This window comes from Camarhynchus parvulus, chromosome 1A (assembly GCF_901933205.1).
Source record: "Camarhynchus parvulus chromosome 1A, STF_HiC, whole genome shotgun sequence".
Taxonomy (NCBI): domain Eukaryota; kingdom Metazoa; phylum Chordata; class Aves; order Passeriformes; family Thraupidae; genus Camarhynchus; species Camarhynchus parvulus.
In genome coordinates, this window is record NC_044586.1 from 57,643,051 (window position 1) to 57,655,945 (window position 12,895).

Sequence of the window (12,895 nt, forward strand, 5' to 3'; positions counted from 1 at the left end):
TGTCCTCGAGGCCTGTCAATTCTGCATCCTCTGTGTCCACTACCAGTAACACATCCTTCTTCCCAGCCTTGTAAACCTCCCCCGAGGCCTGAGATCATTGGCACATGTCCAGCCTAGACCTCAACAGGGCAATTCTACCAAGTAACTTCTCTTTCTAACACCTAGTCGCCACTTAGAGCTTGCTAGCCTTTCACGGATTAATTCTCCCTTCCTGTTGATTGGATTTCAAAGTATGCAAAGATCAGAGAACATCCCTTCTTAAGCAAAGTTTACATGTTTCGCATTTTGCAACACCCTCAAGCCTGGTCCCTGTGGGAGAAATGGCTCAGCCCTGGGGCTCCCGCAGCGGCAGAGTGCCCCGGGGGCTCTCCCAGCGGGATAACACAGGATGACCCGTGGGATACGCGGCTGGGTAAGCGGCAGAGTGCCCCGGCGGCTCTCCCAGCGGGATAACACAGGATATCCTATGGGATACCCGGCTAGGTAAGGGGCAGAGTGGCCTGATGCTTCTCCCAGCGGGATAACACACGATAACCCACGGCATACCCAGCGGGGGAAGCGGCGGATTCCCCTCACGGCCGCCCCGCCCCAGGCGGACCCGCCGTGGTCACGGCGCATGCGCGCGGGCCGAAGAGGTGGGGCAGCGGTGCGCGCGGTGGCGGCGGCGGGAGCGAGTGAGGAGCCGGTGAGAGGAGCCGGGCGGGCGGGAAGGCCGGAGGGCAGTGAGGAGTAGAAGGGGCAGACTTGCTTCTGCTCCGCTTTCTCGGTAGGAATCGGTGCGGGAGCGAAACCCGCCGCGGGCTGAGCCGCCCCCTAGGCCGGGAACCCCCGCAGCCTCACGCACGCGTGGCGGAAGGAGCCTTTAAGCCGCGCTCCATGGAGGCCGGGGGTCGTCGTTCCCCCTCAGCCAAGGCACGCCCTTGCCGACCAGGGGTCTTGTCGGGCCTGAGGGGACGCAGAACCGTGCTAATCTCTTAAGTTCAGTCATTTTTGTATGTCATATTTTATGCTAGAGCGTGGAGAGGCTGCCAGCTGTAGGTAATTTGGGACCAGTGAGTTGAGAGAAGTCCTAGTAAATCATGAAGTCCCGCCATGAAGTTGTGCTCTGAACAGCCTTACTCGGTCTCAGCTGAAAAGTGATTTTGGCACCTTCCTGTTCTGGCTGGAGTCACACGTACAACTTTCCCTGGGCTGGAACCTCCTGAATTCAAGCTTTGGCTGATACTTACCTTTTGTTATCATTGCCATTTAATCTAAATGAATTGTTCTGTGAACACGTTGCTCTAGGCATCCTTTCTCTTGTGAGCTCGTGAATGGGCTTGGAGATCAAGACACCTGCGTATAGCCAGTAGAGATGCAGGTTTTCATCCTGAAATGAAAAGGTGGAAATGGGCTGAAATGTGTGAAATGTTTGGTGAAAGTTGCCGTTTTCAGGGGTGTGTGAGAAGCAGATACCCTGCAGTCAGCAGGCGATTTGTGCTTCTCTGGAGGGAAGTTTACCTGCAAGTGGCCTTAAAAAGCTGAAGTGTTTTATGCCTTTAGATGCATTTGGGATGCAGTCAAACCCTGTTCTCCTGTACCCAGTGGAGTACAAGGGCTGTCGTTTTTTTTTTCCTTAAATTTACACAAGTTTTTCAGCCTTTTCTAGAACTTTTCCCCCACCTTTTTTGTGATTGCTTTTAGAGGCTCCTGTCAACATTTTTTTTCTTTTCGTCCTTGAAATACCTGGCTAATTTTTTAGATAGCAGCCTTAATCAAGCTATTTGGTTTTTTGTGTCTTCATTCCGTTTTGAATAGATTCGATGGCCAGATGCTCAGACCCATTCACAGCTGGTAAAATAGACCAAGGCTCATAGTGTGATTCTGTGTATAGGAAATAGTTTGCCTGATATATATGATTATGGGGTTTTTTTGCCCCTGATAGCAGTATTATTTTGATTTCCAATACTTAATATGTGATTGACTTATAAATAAACTTATTTTTCAAGTTACTGCTGACTTAGTTTCTGGATATCTAATTGTAGTCCTTGTTGTGTGTGATGTGATTACTTTTCTACTTTTCACGCAGGTGTAATACAAGTACTGAATTACTTATGTCATCAGGGATATCCTTTTTTTTTCTGCATTAATTCACTTATTTTTCTGTTGATTCTACAATCCTAGCTTTTACCTGAGAAGAGACTGAAGGCAAAGTGTAAAAACAAAAGAAAAAATATTTTCTCAAATCTATTTATGGAAATACTGACCACAGATTGGTCCCAAAAGGAACTTTATTTTAAGGTATTTCCATAAATACATTTATATTTATAAACCTCCTTGTATCCCAGTAGCTCTCCTGTTAGTGCAGTCCACTACTGCATTTTTCCTTCAGAAGAGTTTGTTTTTTCTTTATCTTGCTATTCCTGATTTCCTTCTGCTAACCTAGCACTTTTTTCCTGTGCTGTTGTGCTTATAACCAGCATAATGTATTTGTCTGTAAACACATTTAAAACAGTTGGGAGTGCTTTGTTTGTTATCTTTGTCTTGATAACATACAGATAATCCTGTCAGTTGATATCTTTATTGCCTTAATGAAATTTCCAAAGTTTGTTTGTGATTGTCATGTTGTGTTTGACAAAGTCAGAATCCAGCTGTTGGGGTCATTTCAGTTCTCTCTACGTGTTGTCTGTATTACAACAGGTAAAAGTAGCATCTTTCCAGCAGTTGGAAGTGTAGACAAAGGATATCTTTGAGGTGTTTTTCTGTATTCTGTCACTAAAATCCAGCCTTCCCAGTGTTACAGCAATGAAGACCTTTGTTTTTCCTTATCTAGTCCTTGTCTAAAAGGTAGATTGGCATTACTATTAGTTTTATGTAAGTGGTTTGAACTCCTACTATTTTTAAGGAGTATTTCCAGTCTTTACTATCAACTGGATTTTCCTCATATGCCTGTGCTCCTTTCAAGATGGGGTTGGCATTCCTGTAAGCAGCCAGAGATCTATTACTGTGCCATCCTTATCTTTCCTTCTGTCCTGCCTCTTTCCTGTTGTTTGTAAATCCTTGTTTATTGACTGTTCAGGGAGATGGTGATCTGTGACTAATCTACTTTACTCATTTTTATACTCTTGCTTGTTTTAAATGTATATAAAACCAGAATTGAATGTGTAATTCCTCAGTTAACTAAACTAGGATAATTTTTGTATTGATTTGCTCATATCCTGTATAGCTTTCCATTTTGATTTGCTTTTTTGGGTTTTGTCTGGTGTGGAAATGTCTGTATAATACCTTACATAGTTAAGTCCAATTTTACCAAAGTCTTTTAAGTCTATCATGGTTACACCCTTATCTTGAGCTAGAATATCTGTTTAGATTTTCTGTCAAATCCCCTTCCTTTTCCTTTTATGTGTATGGAAACAAATGAAAATGGAAACTTTTTCTTTTCCAGATCACCTTATTTCTTGTCTCTGCACCTCAGAAGGGACGTGCATGTTTGGGTGACCAACTACAGGGACATCAAAATGCCCAATCTGGAGCATCCCGCGTACCCAGCAGCTGACCTGCTTCACTTGGAAGGTTTGGTGCCCTGCCGAGAGTCCCAGGTGTCCACGCTGCTGTCCATATTTGGCGAGGTAGTGCTCTTGTGTTCTGTGTCTGACTAGAGCAAAGGCCTTCTGCTGTCTCAGGGGGAGAACAGAAATTTAAGGGTGTTTTTGTGATGTCACTGTGAGCATGCTTTGGTTGCTTCTTTGTTGAAGTTTTATTTTTTGTTACCATCTTCAACATTAGTGTTTGGCAGTAGGTTCTGGTGTGTTGGAAGGTTGAAAGATGTCTTGCAGCTGGAAGGACCTAAACAAACTTAGAGCTATTTGTATGTTTGTCTCTCTGAATTCTGATTTTGCCAGAACTCTATTCTGTCTTTGCCAGTTAGTACCAAGGAATCTCTTCCTCCTAGACCTAAAGTTCTGGGCTAATTTTTTTCAGTGTTGGTGTAGAAATTCTGTTTGGTTTTGAGCTGTTTATCTAATCTGAGTGTCTGAATTCTAAGTACACTAAATTGTTCTGATTCTTAGTAGTTTTGAGGCTGGTCATAAGAGTTAGAAACCACTGGCTTGTTAAATGGTTCTTTTACTGCTTCACAAAGCTGTGGTAAAAAGTTATGGGGATTTTTATCTGCAAGCTTATAAGCAGTTTGCTTGCAGAATGTCTGCTTACATTCAATAATAAACTGGAAATAAGTATCTTTTTTCTGTCTTTAATTATGGATACTACTAATAATAACAGTATTAATAATAATACTGTTATATTGATATAACTGTTGTATATGACTGTATATTGATAAATACTGTTATATTTGATAATAATCAAATTACAGTATTTAAGTATTATATATGTTACAAGCATAGTGGCAACAACTCTTCTTAAAAATAGATCAATTCTTGATCAATGTACAGATAGTCAAACCTGCATGTCTTGCACAAGAGTGTTTCATGTTAGATAAATTGACTACCCTTTTCCATTAAAAGTGTCAATTTTAATTTGTATTCATTTTTAAGTCATATACTTATATTCTTAGAAATTAAAACAAAAACCTATGTTTTCATTTTCACCTGTGTGAAAACCTGTTCAGAATGGAGAAAAATAATAATTCCATTATTTCCCTGCATCTTAAGAAAACTACATGAAATTAAAAGCATCAGGACCATTAAATAAATAGATACATCAAATATTACCGTGTGAAAGAAGAGCAAGCTTTACCATCTCCTCCTTCACACCATTTAATTATTTTCTGTTTGGTCTTAATGAAAATAAAGGCAATTTGTAGTGTTTGCAGAAGCTAGGGGAATGTATGGCTTGCAATTTGTGCTTGCCAAGGTTTTGTTTCAGTTAGTTGACTAATTTGAATTAAGAGCCCACTGTGTGTGTGTTTTTGTTGTTTGTTGGAGCAGTTTCGTTGGCAGTTATGTGATACTTGATTCTTGCAACTTACCCCCAGCATTTCAGCAAAGATGTAACATAAAACTTGATCTTGCTGATTCTATAATAATTGCTGTATTTTAAATTTAATGCCTCAGTTTAGGAGATAACTTTTCCTTTGGGGGGAAAGTTCATTGTTAAATCTTTTATCTGCTGAATGAAAAGAAGAAGAATTGAAACAACAACAACTTTTTTTTTTCCCCTTTTAGCGTCAGCATTTTAGTTTTCCATCCATCTTTATCTATGGACACACATCTAGTGGAAAAACTTACGTGATGAAAACTCTTCTAACAACCTTACAGGTAAGAATGGTCATGAAGGATATTGAATTTACAGTTTATAACCATGGTTCCTCAAAATAGCCTCTACTTTCTCAAAATGGTTTGTTTCCTCAACCATTTCTGCCTTCCTGATTCTTCTCCTCCACTTACTGTGTCATGAGTGCATCACTCTGCTCACTAGGCCACTTCGGATAAAATGAAATTGTGCATCCTGAGATATAATATAAATCATAATAACTTTTTAAAGAAAGTTTAAAAAACATAAAAAAGGAGGCAAATATTGTTTATCTTGTCTCCATGATTTAACCTGAAGTAGCTCCATTGACTCCTTGTTTTAATTTTTTCCAAAACGTGTTTTAAAGTCCTCCTAAGTTCAAGGGTGTCATTACAGAAACTTCCATCTAAATCTGTTAATATCTCTGTCAGTCATGAAATTCAGGGATTTAAATCCAATGACATGTGCTCACTTCATGCCTGAACCATAAATTTCCACTTGTGTGTTTCTATAGCTCTGATAATTTCAGCTTGTCCAGAGTGAGCTTATCACTTTATCTGTAGGTTTTATGCAGAACCCCCCTTCATTAACAATTCTGCAGAGGGAGAGCAGTAGAAGGCAAATGTTTATGATCCCCTTCCATGAAGTTGCCTTCGCAGTAGCTCACAGCACTGAGCTGATCTGTTGTAGCATATCCAAAGGTATGGCCCTGGGAAGTGACTGGTTTGAGCAGCTCTCTCTCTGCAGAACTTCTTGTGCCACATGTGGGTGTCTCCTGTGTACTGTGATGGTGTGAATCACATCTGAGGCACCCAGCTTTCCTGCTGCTGTGGAGGTGCAGCACTTTGAATAGCTGCTTTTTGCTTTTTGGTGATGTAGTCCTTTCCTTTTAATGGTGTTCAAAATCATGGGCAAGCTTTTTAGTACATGCTGTGTGAGTGGATTGCCAGCATGTACCCACACTTCCCTACAGCTGCTGAATCATATTGTATTTTCAGTAGGAGGACTGGAATGAAGTACTTGGATTTTTTTTTTTTGTTACAGACAACCACATTCGTGCATCCCAGTGACTAATGTTTTCCAGAGGTTTTAATGTTCAGTGTGAAAAAGAGCATCTGCCTTACCAGAGATTATGGAGTTGTGCAGATAATTTTCTAGCAACCCTATTTTTAAGACATAGCTTATCTTTTTTTGCCTTAGGTAGGTTTGACTATTGGTATTTTATGGGTTATAGTGCCTTCTATTTAAAGACAAATGACTCTAGATTTTCAATATTACTAAAGTTATAATATATCTCATACTCTTTTTTCACGCATTGTTTGCTTGGAAAGATCTGGTTTTCTGAAAATGTTCTGCATAATCATGCTGATGACATGAGTTTGATACAGAAGCTTACACTTTATCATTTGTATGGATTGAATGCCAAAAACGTTCACAGTAGTTCTGGGGAGTGTGCTGGGGAGATTACTTCCTTTGAGATGTGTGTGTTTTCTAGACATTGTAATTCATAATAAACCATTTTATGATACTGTAGTGCTTACAGTTGTCTCAATTTCTTTGAGCTACATGCTATTTGGTTTTCTTTTTGTGTATTGCTCACAATTTTTCAACATAGCTAAAGGACACATTGTGCTTCAGTGTTTAAACATAGTTAGAAGGTATAGTTCCATTTGAAGATTCATCAGCTCTCTGTTCAGTTTGTGATACATAATATTTTGACTAGGTGCATAGTTTATCTTTTTTTTAACAAGTTATTTTGGTACTTGCTTGCACTATATTCTGTTGGCAGGGTATGGTTTCTTTGGTTCTCTCATATGGAAGAGAAAACTCTTCCTGGAGTATTTACACTGAAAAAGCCAAACACAGTTGTATAATTTTTCTTGTTCTCTTCAGCTTCCTCATGTGTTTGTGAACTGTGTGGAATACTTTACATCACGACTTCTGCTAGAAGAAATTCTCATCCAGCTGCAGAGCTGTTCACCTGGCGCAGAGCAGACCTCTCCTGTGCATTGTGACACTTTGAATGACTTTGTTCGTCTCTTTAAACAAGCTGTGACCAGTCAGGAGCTTCAAGATCAAACATTGTACATTGTAAGTAATTTCATTTTCATGTCCAGTCCCATTCCTGCTAAGAGGGTGTGAGTAATGGCTATTGATAATTTGTATGTGAAATGTGTGCCTTATAGAGCAGTTTGCACAAAATTTCTCAGTAGAGCTCTTTCAGAACCTGTTGACAGATTCTTTCTGTTGGCTTACAGGCTTTAGGTGAGGTTCTGTACTCCTGGTTTTAGATTTTTTTCTACACACAGACTGTGTAGCATAACTAATAACGAACATAAATTATACCACACATTTAAATTGGGGATGTAATAGTGTTACAAAGTCTTTAAATATAGAGAGCCTATATTTGTTTTATTATTAGTAAGTCGTGCTTATCTGTTTCCTTGTGAAAATAGCATCACAAATGAGAAAGCAAAGGTGGGGACCAGGGCAGAAGGGAACATGGAGAATGCAAATGACAAGGCTTGGTTTGCTAGAATAGAACTTAAGGATAATATTAAGGAATTAAAATGCATGACTTCCTCTGTAAAAATGCTTTCGAGATCTTACATCTTCAGCTACGCTTGTGGCCCTCAGAGATAGGACCTATAGTTTTAAAATTAAGATGGAAAAAAAAAAGACTGCAGTGAAAAAATTGGTGATATGCTCAAGTGGAATGAATAGCAGATTGCAGGAAAAATAATCAGAATTTATGTTGCAGGAATGATTGAATCAGTGTAATACTAGAACACTAGGATTTAGTTTAGGTCTTCAGGGTTTTTTACTGTGATAATCTTAACTACATAAAGGAGTCAAAATTTGCAGACTGTAACAGCATTTATTGTGCTGAGAGATGAACATGGAAACAAATTTCAGTTACACAAGAGGTCTGATGGAAGGACCATATGAAAGCTGTAGCATTAGTGATGTGTAAATGTGTACATATATATATAGTGTGAACCTGCAGCATATTCAGACCAAAATTTTAGGCCAGCAGTAGGAATTAAGATTTTTTAAAAAGAGTTGAAATTGATTATTTAAGAAAACAAGAACATGGCTAAGATTGATTGCTGTAAGAAACATGCAGTGCGATTACCCAGGGTCATTAAGCTGTCAGTGTGCCCATACTGCTTTGGGGTGTTTTTGCAGTCAAACAAGAAGTTCATAATTATACTCAACATTCTTCATTCTGTTTCACAGGCTATAGTTAAATATGTTTTATTCCCATTTAAAAATACTTTGCCACTGAGTTAAATAACTTCATATAATGTTTAGTGGAAGCAGTACTATTTCACTGTTTCCTATAGGTCACAAGGTTAATAAATTTGACATACTTCTTAGAAATGGAATGAAGAAAATCATGTACCAGCGCTTAAAACAGATAAAAAGTTATAAATAGAAGTAGTTCAGCTTACTGTCACAAAATTGATACTGATATTCTTCAACAATTCCATAAACACAAAATTTATCTCTCTAATAACATTCAGTGTATTTCACATAATACTTCTTGCAGTAAAGTCTTTCTTTCAGATTAGTATTTGGATTAAAAACTATTTTACATCAGTGAAGAATTCTTTATGTATTTCATGAAAATTGGCATCACGCAGAAAATTAGAAAGTTCTTGAGCAATGGTTCTAGAAAGTAAAGCATTAAAATAACTGCAAAGGTTCAATTGTATCGTGAAAATAGTTGTTGTCTCAGAAGAATTAAGTGTTAAATTACTATTTCAGTTACAGTCTGTGTGGGAACAGACAGGAATAGGAGAAATCAATTCATGTTTATTAACCTATGTCATCTGAATTTATTGTAGAGTGGTTTAAATTGAGACTGATGGAAGACCTGCATGCTGGTAACATAAACTGGCAATGCTGACTTATTCCATTTCATTTCAGTAGTAAATAATGTAATATTTCAGCTCAATTAACTCAGAGTAACTCAAGAGAAATGTTTACTTTCAAGCAAAGGATGTTTCTCTTAACCCAAGCATAGGTGCTGAATGCTTGTGATTACTTATGAAAAATGAATTTATTAATTTTAACTACCTGAAAAATTGGAGTAGACATAACTTGTTGTCATTCATACATTTACAGTATATAGCACTTTACAGAGGTATCAAGCTACTTTTTTAAATGTAAGTAAGCAGACAGTTTTAGAAAGTACAGGCTTTTTTGAAAAATTGAAGAGTGGCAAGTCTATATGGACACCAAAGAATAAGGCATAGATTCACAGACCTGGGGGAAGGCTGTTTCTCTGAACCACTTGACATTTTCCACAAGCCAGGGTCACAGTGCATTTTTTGTGCTGTAAGTAGGAACTATAGTTTCCCATTTAACTAAAAAATATTATATGCTTAGATCAAGATCTTAAAGCTTTGTGTTTGGCAGCTACATGTCACTGGGTCCAATAAGCAGTATTTTATTAGTAAAAATACATAGCCACTCTTTGGTCTGTAGTGTAAAGCAGTTTTCATTCCTGAAGTCACTTATTACGTGAACCACATGCAGATATCAATATAAAATCGTATGTTGTAGTTTTTAATAAATTCACAAAGTATGAGATATTGATGCAGAGATAGTTCTTTCAGATTTGTGTGGTGGGATTCTGAAATAATATTTTCAGAAAATGTTTGGTTGTTCACATAAAGTTCTTTTCCTTATTGTGGGCAACAGAAATGATAGATGCTGTAAGATTTTGATGGAGAGAAGATATGTAATAGGATAGAAAATATAGTTTTCTACAGACCTATAGTTTATATCTCAAGAGCAATAATTCTAAAGAAGTAATGAGCTTCAGAATTTAGATTTATATTGCAAGTAGTAAATAAGCTGCAAAAGAAGTGTATTTCTATTCCCTTTTTTCATTTCTGTCAAGATTTTAGGTGTGCTGGAAATATACTTTTTTTTTTTACCAAAGTGTAACCATGGATGTCTTCATGCTTCTGTTTTAATTGTTCAGACTCTGAAATGTTATTTGCTTAAGATGTTTCTTGTTTAAGCTGTACATATGCTACATCTGTTACTGCTATGTGAGGTTTGCGTACAATAAATCCTGTAAATTCCTAGGCTGCAAACAATGGCAAGAAAAGTTTCTCTCAAAATTCAGAATACCAGCTCTTATTTGTTTCTGAAAAATCATATAATGGTAGGAAAAGACAACTCTCCTGGAGTGAGCATGTAGTTACAGTGCTACTGTACTACATGAAAATTTGAAACATGAGAAGAATTTTGGGAAAAAATGGAGGTTTCACTGGTTGTTAAGGATATCATGACTTTGTTGTGATATTCGTAACGGACTTAAATAATAATTCTTCCTGCCATAAGGCATGAGAATGTTGCTTGTCTAGGGATTGTATGCTTTTTTAGATGCAGAGCTGCTTGGGGTTCCTGGAAACACATTTGAAGCAGTAATCTCTCTGATTCAGTTTCCAGCAGCTAAGAATTAATTTTAAATCCATGTGAGAGTGGGAGTTGAGTTTGTCTGTATAATATCTTTGTTTTGTTAAAAGGTTCTGGATAGAGCAGAACAGCTGAGGGAAATGGAAGCAAACATCCTGCCAGCATTTCTTAGGCTTCAAGAGTTGGTGAGTGTCTGGAAAGAAATTATTTTATGTGTCCTGCCTGTCGAAAATAATTGAACATGTGGTACCTGTACATCCAGGGTCACAGATCAAGATAAATGATTCTTTAGATGAGAAAAGTTGAACGATTTAGCCCCACTCCCTCAAAACGGTGGTCAAAACTAGAAATCAAACTAGAATTTAAACATTGGGAGATTTTTATTAGACCCTTTTTTTTTTAGTTGTGGTTAATGGTATCTTATTTACAATGTCTGATGTGTAGAATCTTTGGAGGCCCGTGTCAGATATATAGCTGTTTTTTCTAGGTTATTTGTCTTTTTAAGAATGAGACTTCAGAAGTCTACCAGCTGTTTCATTTGGCTGGAGCTGCACAGCTCAGCAGCTGTGAATGTGCTTTGACTTGCTAGAGAGTTTTCTCACACTTCTCCTGGAATTGTGCCTCAGTAAGTTTCTGATTGGAGTAAACCACAGTATGCTTTCCTTTCTTGCTTCTGAGGCATCAAAGCTTTTGCCTTGAAATAAACAAAAATGGTACATTCCCTGAAAAGAAACTGAAGACAAAACCCTAAGTTGCTGGTACTTTGAAATATCTGAACATGTAAATAGCTGAAATTATGCTTGTTATCTCAAGCTTTTGTGTGGTGCTCTTAATCTTCTGGTCACATTGATTTCTCTGCTGAATGAAGACTGATTCACAGCTGTGTTCTTAATCCTGACAGCTGGTGCATTTTCTGTCTCTTTTTGTCTGTTCTGCCCATGTTCTGGACTAGGCTGCTCTTGAAGCAGAAACAACCTGTTCTGCAAGGAAGGGAGGCAAACTTGAGTCTATAATTGCTGTTCAGGGATCAAAACCCCATGGACTAAGATTTATATATCCCAGAGGAACACTCCCAGATTTAAAACTAACCTCCAAACGAGTCTGTGTCTTGAATGCTGATAGTCCAGTTACCTAAATTCTGGGTTCTGGACTGAGGCTTTCTAAAACAGTTGTGCAGCCAGTGTTGCAGAGCAATGTTGTAGGAGCAAATCTCTTGCATCTCTTCCTTTCCTGGAGTGAAAGGACGCCAGGAACACCACTTGTAGTAGTGAGGGATATCATGGGACTGGCAGGTCACTGCTGAAGTATAGGTCATGGATGCTTGATTTCTCTGAGGATTGTGGTGACAAGTATTGAAGTTCTTCATACTGGATGATCAGTCAGGAAGTGAGCTGAATGTATCTCAGCACTTCTGTCAGCTGAAACATTAGGAGTTCTGGGAGAGGAAACCAGCTGAAAGAAATGCAGAAAGATACTTGTTGAAAGCGAAGAAAATATTTATGTTCCATAAAAACGAAGAAGAAACAGTAAAGAATATGGGTGGGCGCCACTACACTAAGAAGTGGAAAAGTAAGTAAAAAAGATTTTCACTACATTTCAGGGAAACAGCATTTAAAAGTCTTTCAAGTCATTCACAGCACTGTCAATTCAGTCAGGTTCCTTCCTTTTGTTTTGTCTTAATAGTTTTCAAATGTCTTTTTTAAAGAACCATATTTAAAAGCGTCTTTTGTTAGGCAGAATTTTTAGTGTGGTTGCAAAAACCTTGCAAAGAGGGGAAATGACACATCATCTTCACAGGTAGTTTTAGCTTCATATTAAGTAGCCAACATTTTGAAGGGTTACCAAAATAAAACAGTATCATTTTTAATATGAAGCATTTTGTTACCTATTGATCAAAACATCCAATGTGAAGCAGGTATTTTGTCAATAAAAACTTAGTTACAAAAATATATTACTATGAACAGCTCCATTGTTGTTAACTAGTAAAACAGCTGGGAGAGTAAACAGGTAATATTATATTTTTGGTTTGGGACGTCTGTGTGTTTGTCTTTAAAGACCAGATTGCCTTTGAAATAAAGTACAAGATATCTTGGTTCCAGAGGCACTGAGTTTTCTTTTTACTTTTTAACTTTTTCTGTTTGCTCTGAAGATCTGTGTTTAATTACTAAAAGTAAAATGTTCTCTTAATTTTGGGGTGGAATCTACTTGGTATTGTGTATCACCCCAGAAA

At 37.9% G+C, this 12,895-nt stretch overlaps 1 protein-coding gene across 5 annotated transcripts in view; it reads left to right on the forward strand.

The window, feature by feature from the left end:
• The first annotated feature begins 645 nt into the window (after positions 1-645).
• The window catches only part of ORC5 (origin recognition complex subunit 5), a 64,518-nt gene continuing 52,268 nt past the window's right edge, over positions 646-12,895 (forward strand). For 2 of the 5 annotated variants that reach the window (XM_030959582.1, XM_030959586.1), the window contains exons 1-5: positions 662-766; positions 3,425-3,608; positions 5,163-5,255; positions 7,123-7,320; positions 10,776-10,850. In XM_030959582.1, the coding sequence (XP_030815442.1) occupies positions 3,498-3,608; positions 5,163-5,255; positions 7,123-7,320; positions 10,776-10,850 (477 nt within the window). In that variant the 5' untranslated portion in view covers positions 662-766; positions 3,425-3,497. The other 3 variants (XM_030959585.1, XM_030959583.1, XM_030959584.1) reach the window with 3 other exon arrangements.